We start from the raw sequence: 18,689 nt of genomic DNA, 5'->3' as shown, positions 1-18,689 counted from the left end.
ATCTCATCCAAAAGACACCACGAACAGCCAAGTCCTCTTTTCCCCCCAGCCGGGCTGACCTGACTCGCATAGAATGATGCAGGAGCAACAGCATACTAAAGTCCACAGGCACGTTCCGGTCGGCCTCCTTATTTGTTCTGCGCCTCCGGATACATTTCCGGGATTTGGGACTAGACTTTTCCTACATTAGCGCAAATTGAACGCGCCCTTGCCTCCACTCGACCCTGGGTCTTCCGGGGTGGTAATGTCGTACTTGATCTGGTCTGGTCATCCGTAGATGGATGATTGAATTGAGCAAATAAAATTTCCAAAGTACAACCCTCTCAGCATCAAGGCCCATCTACCGCTCATTAGACGGGCTATTTCTTTGCTTTTTTTAACACTTGGACCAGAGAGCAGTCTCCTCATGCTCCCACCCTACATACCGACAGGCACCGAGGCGGGAAGTAAGCCCCAGACGATTGTCGGTCAAACTCCAAGGCTGGATATTGATGTGACGTGACACTTTTTCATTTTGTAGTTCGCAGTCACTGCTCAATCAAAATATGCTCACTTGAGTACATTTAGCCCACCAACCGATGTTCCTGTCTTTCTTCAATGTTCATCAACAAAAAAAGGGGTTGGGGCGCGCAAAATGAGTCTATCCCAGTGGCGACTCGCGAGCAGGATAACTCAGCTTCAAGAAGCCGCATAGTCCTCTATACGTCTCCCCCCCCCCCCCCCCCCCCCCCCCCCCCCTGCTCTCCTCATCTCATTGGTTCCGCGGATTGTCTGTGCGGGTGACTCTCTGTAAGTCTATAGAAGAATACACAGTAGACTCTGTTTTCGCCAGATCTGTCGCATCGTTCTACTCCTTGAAGAGACCTGAGCTGAGATGAAGTCTGTATCGTGGGCTCATAGGGATGGACTCATTCAAACAGGCCCACCCCCGCCTATTTGACTTTCGGCTCCCCCGGCATCGCAACGGTTCTCTAACCATAGTAGGTGAGTTGGACTAAATCAGACCAGTCCAGATGGAGGTAGACTCTCGAGAAACCGTTAAACAGTCCATCTCCACTTGACAGTGGCCCACATTGGATATTAAGTTTGTATTGAGACTGACGGCTCTCCTGGGGCCTTGGTCATTGGGAGCTTGGTAGGCAGCATGTATTGAATAATGTTTCGTGCTTTGCTAAGTCACTTCGCGTCGCTGATTGAGGCAACAAAATGTAAATCGCTCAGGATTCATTGTCCCAACATCATCACGACTTTCGTGAACACGTTGAATTGAAAGGGTAATTGGAAAGAAAAAATTTATATTCATCGGAAGGTTTCCTTGAAACGACTTCCAGCTATTGACAAGAGAAATTTACTCTCAGAATTCCTTGTGCACGACCAGGTTTCCCGGCTCTTCATTTACAGTTCATGTTCGCGGCCTCCAATCGAAAGAGGTCCCTTCTTCACCATGATAGTAAGGACTTCATATAGTACGTCGGCAGCAGCCCTGTGATGCAAGACCAGGTCAGTGTCTTTTTTTTTTACCGAAGTCTCTTCTTTTTTCCCCTACTTCTCCCTTTATGGGAATTCCAAAAATAAATTGGGTCAGCAGAGACTCACATTGTAGACAACTCGGCGTTGGTATCATAAGCAGGAGCCACCTCAACGATATCCGCGCCGATAAAGTTCAGTCCGTCCAGACCACGAATGATGGTGCGCAGCTCACGCGTTGACCAACCGCCCGTCTCGGGCGTGCCGGTAGCAGGAGCAACTGAAAAAAGAACGATCGATGGTAAGAATATGATGGCTCAAAGACAAGGCCAATGTCACCTGGAAAGTGCAAACTCACAAGCGGGATCAAGAGTGTCAATGTCAATCGACAGGTACACCGGGTTCTCCGTGCCCACGCGGTCTCTGATCTTCTTGATGATACCATCCGTACCAATTGTGTCAATCTCCCGAGCTTCCACGATCTCAAATCCACAGTATCCATCATTCTCATAGTCTGATGGGCCCGAAAGTGTAGTGCGGATGCCGGCGTGGATGTTGGTGTCATTCTTCAGGAGGCCTTCCATCGCAGCATGATAGAAGTAAGTTCCGTGGTTGATTGCAGCTACTTGACTCGGTGAGCCGCCAAAGACCTTTGGCTTCCAAGTATCCCTGGATATTGTCAACGTAATGCTGACACTTGGGTCGCTTGATGATTGTCGGGTAAACTTACAGGTGACTGTCAAAATGAATGACAGTGACAGGCCCATAGGCCTTGTTGATGCTGCGCAGCAATGGCAAAGTGATAGTGTGGTCGCCTCCCAGGGTGATGACACGAGGAAGAGTCTTGCCGGCGCGGGATAGACCCGGCTTATTCGCGTTGGTGAACGGCTTTCGCATAAGAACACTGTTGTGTCCCTCTTCAATTTGCTGAATTGCCCACGCATTGTCATACCTAATGGCGATAAGAATTCATCAGCCTGGGTTCTGACGGTATTTAGACACTTATTACATACGAGGTCACTGGAACATCACCACAGTCGAGAATCTTGAGGTCGCTAACAAATGGATTCGCTTCCAAAGGAACGTTGTAACCGCCGCTGTTGAGCTGTGATTAGTGGGCTTTTTTATCTCAACTGTCTCGCTCAATTACTCGACATACTAGAGGTTAAGACGCCGAGACCCCTGTCGAATACCACTCGGCCCAAACCGAGCACCGGGTCTGTATGAAGTGCCTGTGTCGAACGGAGCACCTAAAAAGGCGATATCGTAGGTCTCGTCTTCGCTCGAAAGACAGGGGAAGTAGGGAAGGCGGCCAAATGTGGAGATACCAGAGAACACCGAGTCAGCCTATGAATAGCAGACATTATTCACGAGTGAGTTTTGGATATTCACAGTCATGACTGCTGAGGTTTTTTGCTTCAATGGCTTTTTGACCTTGCGTGGAAGATTCTCACCTGTGTGCCACCATCTCCGGGCAGCGTGTTGTACCAAAGACCCTTGTGAGGGCCTGACATTGGAAGTTGTCCATGATCGCCATGCGCAGCTGAAAGCCCCGAGAGCGCCAGGAATGCAAGGGCTGTACTAATCATGGCGAGAAAGAAAAGGATCACGATGAGATATCTTGTGGTAAAATAATTTGAGTGAGTGTTTTCGTCCAGCTTCAAAAGAGCGGCCAGCGATCGAGCTCTAATTATATGTTCGTTTTCAACATTCAAGGATTGGTGCTCCATAAATTGAATATTCACAACTCTACGAACATACTGTTTCAATTTCTCGCATCAAAGCCACCCCGACTCTCGTCTTGATCTACGTTTCCGTGTCTTGCCCGCACTAGCAGATCTCCTCTCTTTACCCAAATTCAGAAATCGCACTCCGGACTCACGTCAATCATGGCTCGAAAATTGACGTCACTTGAACTAACAACGATATTCTTATCCAACATGATACCGATCAAATCGTCTGGTTATCAGTATAACATCAGATCGCTCTCTATCTGCCTTCCCATTTGGGAAATCAGACCGGGATGGGAATTTGCGGGGGAAACGGCAATTCTCCGCGGGACGAGGGGCAAAGTAAGCACCCTATGGGGAAGAGAAGCCAATTGAGGAGGAAAGGCGGCATTGAATCGACCAAAATGGAAGTCCGGAGGAGAGGCTTTTTACCAGGAATCCGATCGAAAAGAAAGATAACGATCTGATGTCTTCGAAGCGCGAGGAGCGTCACTTAGGGCTGATCGTTTGAGATGCTTATCGTCGAGTCGCCATTGGCGATCTGAACAAGACCGACGCCGAAAACGGAGCTATCACGCAGATCCCGCTTCTAGCAACGACATCAAGCTTTTGTTCTACTTGATCATCGTAGTTATCATGATTATAATGGAGTGAAAGCTTTCTAGACCTTGATGGCTTTTTTTTGTCGTGGTCTAGAGCCTACGGAACATTCAGGGTGGCAAGGCTCGACTAATGTATCTAATCACTCTATCGCAAGGCGGTTATTCGTTTGAACCACGACCATGCCAGGGTAAAGTTCAAAGGAGGGAAGAGTATCTACCCATAGCTTTGATAAGACTCAGCGCACTATTTTCAGAGACAATCAAAAGCCATGCTTTCTTTTCGTATAGAAGAAATGCACAAGTGCAGGAATTAAACTTCTCGTTGATAAAGATTTCGGGACCCTCTCCATGGAAGCTTGAAGACCCCCTGTGACATTTGGGGATATTTATCAGAATTCAAACTTATTTCATATATCTCCTATTCCTGACGGTTCCAAATACGAAATTTGGAGATTCAATTGAGCCACTTAACTGAATTAACACCAGTCAGGCAATTCAGCCAACGAGGCTACCCTAATATGACAGATCAAAAGGAAATCGAGAAAGCGTCGCAAGGCGCTCACCCTTCTACGCCATTTGACCAGACAGATACTACGGTCGAAGAAGGTATCACACACATAGTGTCCGATTCGAAGGTCACGGTCGACGGATTGAAGGTTCACCCACAACCGACCACAGATCCATTAGATCCTCTGAACTGGTCAACCTTTCAGAAACATGGCATTCTCGGCATTGTGATGTTAAAGTAAGTTATGCAGGTTTTGTGTCAGAGAAAGCATAGTCGAAAGCCGACAGATTGCTGACTTGGTAAAATTTCCGCCAGATATTTCCTCTTCACGTACCTCACAACGACAACGGTGCCTTCGTTTGTGGAAATCCAGAATCAGTACCAAATCAGCTATGAGCAAGTAAACTGGACTGTCGCCTTGCCTGCTCTTGGTCTGTCGGTCGGTCCATTGATCTGGTCCTCACTGAGTGATATCTATGGTCGGCGTGTCATATTTCTGGTTGGGACGCTTGTGGCACTGGTCTCGACAGTCGGGGCGGCCGTGGCCGAGTCATATGCTGGCTACATGGCTACTCGATTCTTTCAAGGCTTCGGTGTTAGCCCTGCCGCGACGGTAGGAATGGCCGTTGGTAAGATCAGAAGTTCAGGAGATAGAAGGAAATAGAACGCTTACGGATATGACCAGTGAACGATCTTTTCTTCGACTACGAGCGAGGGCAAAAGCTCGGCTTGTGGGTTCTGGCAATTGACTCGGGACTGCTACTTGGCCCTACTTGTACGTTGCGATCTCTCCCCAGTTACAAATGTAGTTGATCGACTGCTAACAAGTAGAAAATAATGCAGTCGGAGGCTTCCTTGACTTGGTAAGCCCAGCCTGGATCAATTGGTTCAACGCGATTTTGTTTGCGGTTCTCCTCTTGTTGGAATTATTTTTCATGCCCGAGACACTTTATCCTCGACAAACGATGCTGTTACGACAGAACAGCACTATGGTGACACAGTCATCACCCCCAAACAGTGAAAAGGTCCAGAGCAATGAGGTTCCAGCAGGCGGATATCACTTCGCACTACTGGAGGTTGATCTGTGCAGGACGAAAGATTTGCCCTTTATTAACCTGCGACCAATTCCTGGTGTGCGACACCCAAAGCCCTGGGACTCAATTATCCGGTTTTTCATCACTTTCAAATTCCCATCCGTCTCAATTGCAGTTCTCGGCTACTGCTTTCTCTGGTACTGGTGGGTTCTGAGCGTCATCACCATGGTCCCCGCCGCCTATGCAAACTATACCCCTGTGATACAGGGACTTCTGTTCTTGGGACTCTTCTTGGGCACTGTTTTATCCGAGATCTTCTGCTCTGGCCGATTGAGTGATTCGATTGTACGGAGGCTGTCCAAGAAACGAGGCAATGTCCGTGTGGCCGAAATGCGATTATGGCTAGCTTATCCCGCTATTGTCATCACAGCAGGTACGTCCCAATGATGTCTGCCATGTTGCACGCTGAATCGTTAAATCTGATCAAAACATACAGTTGGCTTGATTCTGTGGGGGATCAGTATTGATAAAAACTATCACTGGATGGTCGGACAAGTTGCATTTTTCCTGTGTATGCCATCACCACCACCGCCACCTAATACTTACTAAACCCTAAGCCCCGGACACGAACTTGAACTAACAACCTCCATCCACAGTCGCCGCAGGCATTCAGATCGGAAACACGGTGACCAGCAGCTATATTGTGGACAGCTATCCGTTGCAATCAATGAGCGTGGTGACTTTCTATTCTGTGTTTCTCAATTTAAGTGCATTTGTCAATCCGGTGAGTCCACATTTACAGCCCAGAATGACGAAGCAGGAGATCAGGGAAGACACATTTGCTGATACCAGACAATCTCAGTTCTTTATTGCGCCCTGGCAAGTGTCTAATGGCTGGACTTGGACATTTACGACGCAAGGCCTGATTGTCCTGGTGGGAGGCTCTTTGTTGTTCGGGACCTTGCATAAATATGGTGGTGCCATGCGAGCGAAAGCGCCGCAGCCGTCTTGGGTCAATCCCGAGTATGACGCTGTCCTGGAGGTCCCGGCAGCATAGGTTCGAATCAATATGGAGAATATCAGATTTTGTGCACTTGGGATAATAATGAATTGAATTTTGTCAATTTACGATGAGATAAGATCTTTTGAAGAAAGCATCAGGACAAAGTTGACGGACTCTGATTTGGAAAAAGGGCGTCTTTTCTCTACATGCATATCGATTGAGAGGGTAGATATTAGGTATACAGCTGCTTTTGGGAAGCATGCGAGAGAGATTCTCCGAGTCTAAAACAGTCTTCTATGGAGATCTTTAGCATTAAAACGAATAGAGTAAATTCCATTCCATCATCGTACAACAACCATGGAGAGTTGACCGCGGATCTGCAAAACGCTGTCTGATCGATATTCTTCAAGGGGCCCACTGGACTGGGTCATTCGGGCCTATCTACAGCAAGTTTCGAATTGGCGAATAGACGAAGAGAGCTCGCTCTATCAACCTTCCCAAACGGGATAAAGTCTGGAGAGACTTAAACCCCGCCATCTTTCACAACACTTTGGGAGATAACGAGATTCCGAAGGCCCTGCGCTGCACAAATCCGAACCCTTTTTTGTGACAAACAATCATATTATGAAGTGGCAACGGAAATACATGATTCTTATCAACTGAGAAGAGCGATATCGGTCTGAAAATTGCAGAGATGATCCTTGAAGGCGAAATTGAACGCCTCCGCACGGCTTGGCTGGGAGTCTTCGGACCCCCTCCGCATCGGAAAAGCCTTGCTTCTGTGGATCGAGCTGCATGGAATGTCCCGCGCGGAAGGGTTCCTTTCAAAGTGATTGATATTGATATCAGGGTAAATCAGAGTCGGATAGCGCAATCATTTTGTACTAAATCAGTCATTAAATCAGCATATGTGAGCACATCCCATACCATATGGCTACTCCTTTACTTGAAGCATATGGCCTTTTATGTCACATCATTCCACCTCTTGGAGACAATTAACCCTTCCGACCTCTGTCTGTGAGTTGATTCAAGCTCAAATATATCAAGACATCATTCCGTTAGCCCCAGAGGCTTCTCACCCCAAAAACCTTCCACATGCCTCGTTTGAGTAACCATGCCAATCGGCATGCGCCTGAACCTCAGAAGAAGTCTCACGACGATGACCAAACCCCGCCAAGTGAATACACGTCACTGCTGCCTAAGCCACTTCCAGACCCAGAGGATGTGCTGCAGGGAGACAACATTGGCTTTGAGGATGATAGTAATCCCATACGCCTGCGACAACTCCTGACCGAATTTTGGACACTCACCATCAACTCTGTCCCGGTGATCGTGGCCTACACTTTACAGATGAGCCTGCAGACAGCTACCGTCGTGATCATCGGGCATTCCTCACCGATGAATCTTGCGGTCAGCGCTTTCTCGATGATGTTCGCGCTCGTCACCGGGTGGATGATCGCTCTTGGTGGGACAACAGCGCTGGACACGCTCGCTTCCTCCACGTTCACGGGGAGCGGCAACAAACATGACCTGGGGATTCTGCTTCAACGGGCATTTCTCGTTCTGGGAATGATGTATATCCCCGTTGCTGTGCTGTGGGTGTGCTCCAATTCGTTTTTCCAAGCGCTCGGACAGGACCCAGAATTGTCGTATCAGACCTCTCGTTTTTTGACAGCACTGGTCCCGGGTGGTCTGGGGTACATTTATTTTGAGACGATGAAGAAATACTTGCAAGCACAGGGTAAGTCACCCGGTACTGTTCACGGTACGTCATTGTTGAAAGAACTTCTCCGCTAATGTTTGATGGGTTATCTTCCAGGAATCATGAGAGCCGGAACCTATGTTCTCATGATCACATCGCCACTTAATGCGGGCCTGTGTTATTGTCTGTGTTATAATTTCAATTTTGGATTGATGGCCGGTCCGATTGCCGCGGGAATCTCGTACTGGCTGTCGTTTTTCTTGTTAGTGTTGTACGCGCGCTTCATCGCTGGGTCTGAATGCTGGGGTGGCTGGTCAAGGAAAGCATTTGAGAACCTGGGGACTTTTGCGAAGCTCGCTATCCTGGGATTCTTCCACGTTGGCACAGAGTGGTGGGCGTTTGAGATTGTTGCCCTGGTCGCCGGACGACTAGGGACTATTCCACTCGCCGCACAGAGTGTGATCATGACGGCAGATGGCATTCTCAACACCATTCCCTTTGGCCTGGGAGTTGCAACCTCATCGCGGTTGGGCAATCAACTCGGTCTGCGCAATGCCAAAGGTGCCTCAGTGACTGCTCACTCCTCGGCAGTCTTGTCTATCATCTATGGCGCAGTGGTCTTGACAGTCCTTATGGCAACTCGCGACCACTTTGCGAAGATCTTTAACAACGATCCTCGTGTTGTTGATCTGGTGGCTGAGATCATGCCGTATGTGGCACTGTTCCAGATTGCGGATGGACTGAATGGAAGTTGTGGTGGAAGTCTTCGAGGCATGGGACGACAACATCTCGGTGCGGCAGTCAATATCGTAAGTTATTACTGCTTTGCTCTGCCCTTGGGCATTTATCTAGCGTTCCATGGTTGGGGACTTAAGGGTCTCTGGGTCGGGCAGTGTATTGCGCTTTACTGTGCTGGAAGCCTGGAATGGCTTCTGGTTGCGTTGACACAGTGGGACTCACAGGTTGAAATTGCTTTTAGCAGGATGGATCCCTCTCATTAGCTGCGCAAGTATTTCCGATGCACTCCGTCAGATCAATTTGATCATTTCTGAGATTCGTGCATTCAAAGCTCATAGCAAGTGTAATGTCCCATTTTCTCTTACTCGAGGTCCCAGCCCTTTTGCTCTCTCATCGTGGCGTACCAGGTTTTTATGTAGTCCTTTCCAGCGTGAGGTCCATATATACAGCTCTCCTTCCCATTGCGGTACAGGCGGAGGTAGGCCCATCTTCGCGATACGGCTTCACAGCGAGATTGGCCAAGTACGTTTAATTGACCGCTTTGACCAGAGCATTTGTGTAAGTGGTGACCGCCCGCTCGTACTCGGTTGGCGCTCAAAAGCTCTCGCGCTCTCTGAATGCCATTCTGGATCCCAGCACTTTGATCCGGTGTCGTGATTGGTACTTTGGCTCGTATGTTTTGCCCCTTGAGGGGACAAGACGTAAGGATCGTTGAAAGTTCCACCGACGTCCACTCCTTGTTGGTATCCTTGTGTCACTACGAGGTCTACTGGGAGTTAGACGTAAGTTGACCAGCAACGAACGTGGCACTGAGATCAGGCAACTCACGCAGAAAATCATACATAATTATATCTCAGAGGAGCTGCAATAACTGAAGTATAGAGTGATAAGTACAAGAAGTGACTGGTGCATGAACCTGAGCTAATCAATCTCTCTGTAACTGCTCATGGGTGATGTCGTGAACTACAGTGCTTGCAAATCTACCGTTTATCGTACTTTTAGCAATATTGTTCAAGTAGGGAAGGTTAGCTTCACAAAGAAAACTCAATTATACTCACCCCAAAGACTCAAATTTTGGTATGCGAATCTCATAGTACAGCCAGAAGTCATCCATATGAGTTCTCTCATCTCCGCTGATTTGGCTCTATCTTGCAAGGATCTCCAGGTGATCACAACTTAACAAGACCAGCCTATCAGTGCAGGCGGAATTGGCGATTTGAATACCTATCGTCAAAACATGAGAAAATCGGTTTCTTCGGACATTAACCCGATCATCTCTCGCGCTTCCCTGGGATTAGCGCTGGCAGGGCCAGAATCTTCAGATTGATCGGAATGGAGGTCGATCACGTCCAGTTTCCTAGTATACGAGACGTAAGCACAGTATTATTGCCCACTCACCAGGTTCTAATGAGGATTCGGTTTCAGGGAGTGGAGTGTCGGTCCCCAAATGTGCTCGGGAGAAGAGAGCCACGCCACTGTGGAAAGAAATTACAGCGAGCTTTCCAGTCACGGTATGTATACTTCTGGGAATGAGGTCCTGTACTTAAGCTGCTGAATGTATGCGGTTGATGACCAGGTTGAAGGGACTCGATTGATTGGTCTGGCGATATATCCAAGACCGCGAGTCTCGCTGGTCTCCAGAGTGCCAAACAGGGTGTGACCGCTAAGGACATTAGCGTCGGAGTGGTCAAAGTACGTAGCTTGGTTTGGTGAAGCAGTCCCATTCTTCCAGGTCGTTAGGCTAAAGAGCATTTAGGTTCATTCCATTCGATGCTGCGCATTTGTTAGAAAAAACAGGGTCATCAATCGTGCCAATATAGTGTGCACCTCTGCCTGCTTGGGTTAATTAATAGACTGGCGGCAGGCCGAGACGGCCCTGCCCCGTTCCATCGATAGCGCACCGGTCTGTTTATGAGCAGAACAACACAGTAGACTTCAGAAAAAGTTGACAAAGGAGACGAATATTACGTACTGCTGGTCCGCTCGCGTTTTTCGTGCAAGTCTTTGGCTATTATCCCATTGAAAGCAGAGTTAAGACTGCCACTTCCTATTTCCGCAATCGAAGACGGACAGTCGCAGGGTTGAGTCGACTGATTATTACACGTTAGGAAGAGTAGAGACTTTAGAACGACCGACAACAGAGTAGCCTGGAAAACAGGGAGAATTACGAAGAAAAGAGTGTAGCTTGTAATTGACAACGCGAGAAATCAAGAGCTTCTGTAATAAAAGGAGATCTTCGCAGTATGCAAGAGGTATCATCTATCAATAAGTACAAGAGTTGCACAATCGTGCCGATGTTGTTTTTGAGAAGAATTTGTCAAAGTAGATATGTGGATCACCCCCGTCCCCGAGAGTAAGTTCATTTGAGAACTTTAACTTGAAGACGTGGCGCCAGTCACCGAGGTGTTTGTGTCCTGAGACACACTCGGGATGTCGACTCCCTTGAGAAAGTTCTCATATTCTCCAATTTGCTTACCACCCTGAATCCATCGCTCCCGGTAAGCATCGCGTCGCTGTTGGGCGAGCTCGTTGAGCGCGGGCCAATAGATCGAGTGGTCATATTTGAACTCGAGCTCACCGCCGACAGGCTTCATAAGCTGGCTTGCGGGAACATGTTCTCGCAGGTCTTCATTGAACTTGAGCTTTTCACGAGTGTTGGGATCAATGAACGGTGTGATCAACTTGAAGAAACCCCAGATAAGGAAGGGCACTGAGAAAGTCAAGCAAGTCAGCCGGAGGGTATAGGGTTTACGGATCTGCTCTCTTACCATTGATCACCAAGGCACGGCCTAATCGCTCGGGATAGTGGTTCTGCAGGATGTCCAGGGTCTGCTTGGCCTGGCCCACAGAGGCATTTTCACCCGATTTGGTCTCCTTGAAATTGACCAGAAGGGCCAAAGTCTCTTGATCGGGTCCCATCAGATCAATCACCCGCTCCAGCATGAACACCAAATGCTGGATCTGACGATCACTCCTTTCGGTGTTTTGGTTGGAAGGCAAAAGATACAAGCAAGGCCGGGCGTGGATATCGTATCCCATAATCACCTGCTTGCCTGTTTCGTTCTCAATAGAGATATACTCAGAAGTCAGCTTGTCCAAGCCGTATTCCCGGCGCCAGGTCAAGGTTTTCTGAAGCCGAGTCTCGGCCTCAAAGATGTTCCATTTGGAGGCGCGCAGGTATCGGAGGATGCATTCCCGCGTTAACCACATGCGCTCATCATCCGTGATTGGCTCAGTGGGAGCATTTTTTTCAGCCTTGATTGGCACAGTGGCCCACAAAGAAACTGTTTTCAATACAGTCTCATACTTGGCCTGTTGGTCGGGAGTCAAATTTGGTGGCGACTGTGGTTTGGCACCGTCGGCTGGTTGGGTGAGAGGTCGTTGAACGATGCCAGGGGCAGCGCCATTCGGCGAGGAGCCAGCACCCTGGTCTGGCGTAGAATCTTTGACAGCCATTGCTTTCAGGACCAGAGCTTAGGAGATGTATGAGAACAACAAGACTATATTCAACGGTTGCTCAGTTCGAGTGTGCCCCTTTTTGAGTTAGCCGCTGCTCAAATATGACCGTTGTTGTGTTCGGTTGAGCACAAAAGGTCAAGTCGGGTAGCCTCCGGGTTCCGCAACGGAGCTCCACTCATTTACGAGTGAAGTGACTAACAACCTGTGGCCACTGACGAATGCTTGCTTCTTGGGATACAATAAATGATTGATGACGAAGAATGATCTTACAGGGTTTAATGCCCAGAAGCGTCTTCTTAGTACGAACTTACCCCTGGTGATGGTGACCTGAGCCTGAACGAAATAATTTACCCTACCTTGTTGAAAAAGGGTTGAAGTATAGCGATTGGCTGTGGACACCTCATGTCCGTGGCACGACTTCTTTCTGACTGGTCCCGTCCCGTTCTTGACAACCCGCAGAACTTGTCAGACTCACCGCCCTGCCACCGCCCGATGAATGGGCTTATGTCAGCACCTCATGACCGGCAGATTGCCCCCCCGCGCGCGGGTTCCGTTGGTGCCTTTCGGACGCGTGCTACGCGTCCAACGGTCTCATTCGGCCGGAAGTGCTCGACAGCAGTACTCAGTTTACATTGCGACACACATCACCACTTCGAGCCTTTATTTATTCGTCGCAGAGTCGGCAGTCAACCATCACGGACATGTCAGATACGACCAAAGAGCTCAATGAGCTTTTTGCGGCAAACTTCCCCGATGGCCTGCCCAAGGATATCCTCGCCGAATTACAATCTATTTTAAGAATCCACTTGATCACACCAGAGGAGCTGTTTTACAAATGGGAGTCATACAGTATCAAGATGGGCGATGAGCTCAAGTTGAGCATCGACACAGTTCGCGGTTTCAAGCAGGATGTTCAGGAAGCTCTGGAACGCGAAAGCCGCGGCAAGCTCGGTCGACAGACGGAGAAAAGGAGCACCGTCACAGCAACACCGCGTGCGGCAACAGGCGCCGATGTGTTTGGGATGTGAGTGCGCCTTTTGGCATGGGGGAATTGTGGCGTGTGAAGACTTGGATCTAATGATTTGCTGGAATTGACAGGCTGGACGAATTGACTCCCAGTGCGGCCAGCACTCGGACAATAAACGGAACTGGGTCCGTGAAGCGCAAGTCCGAGTTCACATCCCCTGCGACACCGAAAGTCGGTCGACTGGAGAAACCGGGGACACCATTTGGGACCAAGACCCCGACGACTGTCGCCAACGGCCCTGCAGTGTCTTTTGCAGAGCGACCGAACCCAGGCCAGACGATAGAGACACTCAATGCGCACCTATCTCTCGCGGAAGCCCCAATGGCACCCTACGCCGAAGCACGCATCCGACCGACTGCGAACACGGATCTCAAGAAGTTCGGATACAAACCCATGGGCATGCGTCTTTCAGAGGCGTCGGAGATTCTCGACGATCGAATCGACGAGTTTGCGGCCATCTTCCAAAAGCACTATGACTCGGATGATATCACATTCGGCAGTGCCGCGACACAAAGCACGAGCGAAATCATTGCGGTCGGTCGAATTGCATCGGACTCCTTGGAAGGCAAACTGAACCCAGCCTCATTGGTACTCGAGACGTCACGGCGAACTGGCGCTGGAAGACGGGTTCCACTCAAAGTGGACTCTGTACCCTCCTTGAATTTCTTCCCGGGTCAAATCGTCGCACTTCGGGGAATCAACCCCGGTGGAGATTACTTCACTGTCAAAGAAGTTCTTCCAATTCCACTTTTACCTCCCGCTGCCTCTTCGGCAGTCACACTGGATAACATTGCGGAGCGCTTGGAAAGCAGCGGAACCAACTCACCACTCAATGTCATGGTCGCGGCAGGACCGTACACGACAGACGATAATCTTGATTTCGAAGGTCTGCGGGAACTTTGCCAAAAGGCTGGCGATAGCTACGCCGATGCTCTGGTACTTCTGGGCCCGTTCCTGGACATTGAACATCCATTGCTCGCTACTGGCGACTTTGACTTGCCAGAGATCAAGGGAGTCGACCCGGATACGATGACAATGACCACTGTCTTCCGCCATTGCATATCGACCCCTTTATCGCGCCTGGCTCAGGCCGTACCGAGCATCACCATTGTGATTGTTCCATCTGTGCGCGACATGATCAGTCGCCACGTGTCGTGGCCACAAGAACAGCTTCTCAAGAAAGATCTTGGTCTGCCCAAGCAGGTCCGCATGGTATCTAACCCTGTCACGCTGTCGTTCAACGAGACTGTGGTGGGCATGTGTTCGCACGATGTCCTTTCTGAGCTTCGTCGGGAAGAGGTTCTTCAGGGTAGGCCCGCCGAGGGCAACCTGCTGACTCGTCTCCCAAAGTACCTTGTCGAGCAACGCCACTTCTTCCCTCTTTTCCCCCCTACTGCCCGCGCCAATCTTCCCAAGTCCGGCTCGGATACCGGCCTTGGTACTGGCGCCATGCTCGATATCCCCTACATGAAGCTGGGCGAGTGGTGGAACGTCCGACCCGACATCCTGATCGTTCCTAGCATGCTTCCGCCTTTTGTAAAGGTAAGCCGTCCTCTCAGTATATCTTTGTCGAATGACTCGTTCCCCCTGGCGCCACTGACCCGTCTCCATGAAAATTTAGGTTGTGGACAGCGTCCTGGTGATCAATCCGGGCACCTTGTCCAAACGCAAAGCAGCCGGCTCCTTTGCTCAAATGGCCATTCACCCCCGGAATGTGACCGATGAGGAGCGCGAGTCCAAGCAGCTCGACCATAAGCTCTACGAACGGTCTCGTGTGGACATCAACCGCATCTAGGCAGTCAACGTCTTCGGTGCTGAAAAGAACAAGATAAATTTATTGCATAATACCCGGGCATTCGCGGGCTTTGTATTGGACTGCATGGACCGACAAAACCAAATCAGGTCCAGCTCAAGTTTTTCAATGCATGCAACGCTTCAAATGAAATTAACAAATAACCAACCCACCCTCTAAAACTAAAATGAACGCATTCCCATAATGTTGGTATCGTAGCTCAACGCTCGGCAAAAAGCGATCCGCCCCCCAAACTCCATCTTGGACTCACAACTCGGGAGTCACAACTATAAGGATTCAAATGTATCAAGCACAACAGCAACCTCCCTCCCTTCTCAGCGCATATTGACCACCCGCCGACCACCCATCTTCCTCCCTTCATTGCGAACTCGCACCGCAGCCGACGAAGCAGCCGCCGCCCCACCACTACTCCCTCGCAAAGTCGCCGCAGATCCAGACATCGCACCTCCCGCGCCGCCACTACCACCACCATTTGCAGCCGTCAATCCAGCGCCACCCCCACCGTGCCCGTAGCCATTCACCAGAGCCTCGAGGCCGAGATCCCTCCAGATCGCTTCACGTCTGCGCTCCATTGCCCGTGCGATACCAAACGCAGCATGTTGATCCGGTACAACATCATCTTCATCCTCTGGGTTAGACGGCTGGTACTGCGGCTGCAGGTAGATGTCTTCAATGGGGAGGAAAGAGGGAATGGTCGCGGGGGAAGTGAATCCATAGGCGGCGGTGTTGGCGTTGGCGGCTTGATGAGCGCCTGGTGGCGGGGCCAGACTCTGTGCAGAGCCGGACGAGATGCCTGCGGCGGAAAGGTGTGGTCTAGTGAATTCCTCGAAGAGGTCAGCTAGCCTGGGCTGGTGCATGTGAAGATACGTGGCTGAGGAATCTTTGCTCTGATGGGGTATTAGCGTTGAACGTTCACATGGTCAGATAGTTTGATTTCGACTCGAGAGGACTGACCATTTTGACGGCCCGCTCTTTGATTATTGTACTACGTCGTGGCAAGTGCAATTAGCGGGGGATGAATTTCATTACACACATCAAGCGCGCATCGTGCCCCCACGATTGCGGCGATTGTTGACACGAAGGAACGGCAGAATGCCGAATATCACATACCGCCCTCCTCACCGGCCGATGTGATCGAGAGTCCAAACGAAGCCAATGGGAGGGCTCATTCTTTCTAGTGACGCCTAATCTGAGCCTCTTTGAAAGTCATTCTATATTGTTGTACAAATGATCCAGAAAGTGAAGGAGACACGAGCAAGTTATAAAAGTTTTCACGGAAGACCCAATTTACCCAATTGTTCCAACCAGCGCTATGTTCAGCCAAGGTCATTAAGCACCAGGAAAAGAAGAAGAGAAACTTGCAAAAGTCCTTGATAAAAATCTGCCAACTGAACCCGTTTATACCACACCCTCGGGCGGCCATTATATTGTCGTTAACCAGCGCATGCTCATTCGGTCATTCGGTGGACAATCGGGACAGCGCTTGGTGGTAAACTTCCCATCTCGGTGACTACCATGTCGACATACTCGGCGGGCGTGACGTCGTACATGATGTTGAGAAGTTGCAGGTTGGAGTTTTCTTTCCAATTCCTCAGGGGAGAAGACGATGTGTCGAGGTCGGAGGCCGAAGTGGCTGGTTTTGGCGCATTGGCAGCGCTTTTGCCGCCTTTCTTGTTGTCGGGCTTGGAGGGGGCCACTGGATCAGTAACGCCGGTGAGCTGCTGTGCTGGCTGAGCGGACACCAGCTCGTCGGCGTCGGCAATTTCATTCACGACAATGCTGTCCAGGGCCACACGATCGGTAAATTTCACAGTCTCACAGCACACAATGACAGGCACTTCCACACCGCCGGCACGTTCCTTGGCAGACATGGCAACAAGCGCAGTTCCCACGCGAGAATATAGTCGGCCATTACTGGTCATAGCATGAGCCCCGAGGAAAACCTTGGTGGCATCCTTGATGGCGTGGCTGATGCCATGAACAAGAGAATACTGCACATCCAAGCCTGCATTGGCGAGTGCGCGAGCCATGTTCTTTCCCTCGAAGAGTGGCCGCGAGTCGATGATTGACACCCGGAACTTCTTCCCTTCCTTGTGCGCAGAGAGCAGAGTTTGTTTGACGATAGAGCTACCCGCAAAGGTAACAATGACATCGCCATCTTGAACCTTCTGCGCGGCGCTTGCCGCAATGACTTGATCGGCAACAGTAATTTTCTCGCGGATGAAATTGTCGATGAACTCGCAAAGGGTGGCCTTGGCGCTCAATTCCGGAGTCGATGGATCAATAGAAGAGATCGCAAGCTTTAGCGCCCGGATCGCATTACCTTGTGTGATGGAAAGAGGTCGACACGTCGAAAGATATGTGATTTGGTGGGAGAGATGCGTGGTCAGGTGGCGGGACAGCGAGGTTCCGAGGGGAGTTGTGTATGATTCGATCACCTGCAACTATCAGCAATTTGATCTTCTATCGAGACTCAGGCCGAGAAATAGCCGTCAAAGACCTACCCTCTTAAAGGCCAACAGTGTGGCCACGCAGCGGGCACTGCTGCCACACACAACATAATCCCGCAACTGTAGACCGAGCGCCAATACTGCAGGATGCACTTCCTTACCAGCGCCAGCAATAGTTGTCCGACGCGGTTGGCCATAGAGGTGTCCAAATACCGCGACGCTCTTGTCCTCTTTTTTCACCGGCTCGTCACCTGCGTGGCCGGTGGGGGCAGATCCACGGCGAGACTGCATCGCCTTCTGCCCCTTTTGTCCCATACTCGCTCCAGATGTGTCCTTCTTTGGCGTGGCAGGCGGCCGACCTTGAGGACCTCCAGAGGCTGGGCTGCCTGCAGCACCAGCCCCGCCCTCTTTGGCAAGCTTTTCCTTTGCACGACGAGCCGCTTTCTCTGCCTTGGCCTTCTTTTTCAGCTCCGCGGGCGTGAGCGGCTTTTCGCCGCCGGCAGCACTCGAAGCATCAGCGTTGGAGGCGGAAAGTTTTGATCCATCACGTTTCTTTCCATCTGGATTATCCGCGGAGGCGGGGGTCTTTGCGCCCTTGGATTCGCGGATTGGGAGCGACTTGGTCGCCTGCGACGAGGCGCGGTCACCCGTGGGAGTGGGCTGCGCTTGCGCGGACGAAGGGACGGGTGAGTGTGTCTGAGCCGTATCAACAGGGTCAACCATGGTGAATGGCTCAATTTCTCGAAGCGCGACGGGGCTGCGTTCAGGATCTTGGATCGCTTGGTGGGGAAGAAGAGTTGACTCAGAGAAAAAGCAGTGATGCCATAAGCGGCCCACCGCGCGGCGCACCTGCCCTAATCTCCGCCTCCGCATCTGCAGCTCCTTCGAGGAACTCTTGCTCTGGACTTGGGGACTGTCAAACTAGATTCCTGAAGATTGGGCTATACGAGGCTCTCTTCGAAGTCTCATACTCTTCAAATACGATATGCAATAACCATACAACCTCGGCCAGCTCTGGGGGGGCATTTGGGTATCAGGGATTCATCTCGGGTTTCATTACTCGTAGCAGGGAATCTCTCGCTAATATCACAAAAGGATCACAAAGAAGTGGCAGCAAAGCAATCAGGACAAAGAACCGCCAACTCGACGCTATGAT

General features: G+C 50.3%; 7 protein-coding genes across 7 annotated transcripts; 3 read left to right on the top strand and 4 right to left on the bottom strand.

Moving 5' to 3' along the window:
- Positions 1 to 1,395: 1,395 nt before the first annotated feature.
- Positions 1,396 to 3,056, bottom strand: POX_d05435 (putative agmatinase 1; the record flags this gene model as incomplete). The annotated part of the gene is made up of 7 exons (XM_050114281.1): positions 1,396 to 1,483; positions 1,597 to 1,747; positions 1,826 to 2,136; positions 2,198 to 2,419; positions 2,481 to 2,564; positions 2,627 to 2,814; positions 2,922 to 3,056. 7 exons carry the CDS (start codon positions 3,054 to 3,056, stop codon positions 1,396 to 1,398), a joined length of 1,179 nt encoding a protein of 392 aa, XP_049969232.1.
- Positions 3,057 to 4,317: 1,261 nt separating this feature from the next.
- On the top strand, positions 4,318 to 6,398 carry POX_d05434 (uncharacterized protein; the record flags this gene model as incomplete). Its single annotated transcript, XM_050114280.1, has 7 exons — positions 4,318 to 4,544; positions 4,623 to 4,936; positions 4,993 to 5,082; positions 5,151 to 5,774; positions 5,838 to 5,912; positions 5,998 to 6,125; positions 6,204 to 6,398. 7 exons carry the CDS (start codon positions 4,318 to 4,320, stop codon positions 6,396 to 6,398), a joined length of 1,653 nt encoding a protein of 550 aa, XP_049969231.1.
- Positions 6,399 to 7,439: 1,041 nt separating this feature from the next.
- On the top strand, positions 7,440 to 9,047 carry POX_d05433 (putative transporter; the record flags this gene model as incomplete). Its single annotated transcript, XM_050114279.1, has 2 exons — positions 7,440 to 8,109; positions 8,164 to 9,047. 2 exons carry the CDS (start codon positions 7,440 to 7,442, stop codon positions 9,045 to 9,047), a joined length of 1,554 nt encoding a protein of 517 aa, XP_049969230.1.
- A 2,109-nt stretch (positions 9,048 to 11,156) lies between these two features.
- On the bottom strand, positions 11,157 to 12,240 carry POX_d05432 (Phosphatidylinositol transfer protein PDR16; the record flags this gene model as incomplete). The annotated part of the gene is made up of 2 exons (XM_050114278.1): positions 11,157 to 11,494; positions 11,553 to 12,240. The coding sequence occupies 2 exons, from the start codon at positions 12,238 to 12,240 to the stop codon at positions 11,157 to 11,159; spliced, it is 1,026 nt and encodes a 341-aa protein (XP_049969229.1).
- A 704-nt stretch (positions 12,241 to 12,944) lies between these two features.
- POX_d05431 (uncharacterized protein) lies at positions 12,945 to 15,065 on the top strand (the record flags this gene model as incomplete). Its single annotated transcript, XM_050114277.1, has 3 exons — positions 12,945 to 13,267; positions 13,342 to 14,812; positions 14,892 to 15,065. The coding sequence occupies 3 exons, from the start codon at positions 12,945 to 12,947 to the stop codon at positions 15,063 to 15,065; spliced, it is 1,968 nt and encodes a 655-aa protein (XP_049969228.1).
- Positions 15,066 to 15,397: 332 nt separating this feature from the next.
- Positions 15,398 to 16,040, bottom strand: POX_d05430 (uncharacterized protein; the record flags this gene model as incomplete). The annotated part of the gene is made up of 2 exons (XM_050114276.1): positions 15,398 to 15,970; positions 16,038 to 16,040. The coding sequence occupies 2 exons, from the start codon at positions 16,038 to 16,040 to the stop codon at positions 15,398 to 15,400; spliced, it is 576 nt and encodes a 191-aa protein (XP_049969227.1).
- Positions 16,041 to 16,531: 491 nt separating this feature from the next.
- POX_d05429 (putative translation initiation factor eIF-2B subunit delta) lies at positions 16,532 to 18,256 on the bottom strand (the record flags this gene model as incomplete). Its single annotated transcript, XM_050114275.1, has 2 exons — positions 16,532 to 17,521; positions 17,588 to 18,256. 2 exons carry the CDS (start codon positions 18,254 to 18,256, stop codon positions 16,532 to 16,534), a joined length of 1,659 nt encoding a protein of 552 aa, XP_049969226.1.
- Positions 18,257 to 18,689: the final 433 nt, after the last annotated feature.

This window comes from Penicillium oxalicum, chromosome IV (assembly GCF_001723175.1).
Source record: "Penicillium oxalicum strain HP7-1 chromosome IV, whole genome shotgun sequence".
Classification (NCBI taxonomy): Eukaryota; Fungi; Ascomycota; class Eurotiomycetes; order Eurotiales; family Aspergillaceae; genus Penicillium; species Penicillium oxalicum.
This window is presented reverse-complemented; position numbering and strand designations above follow the sequence as displayed.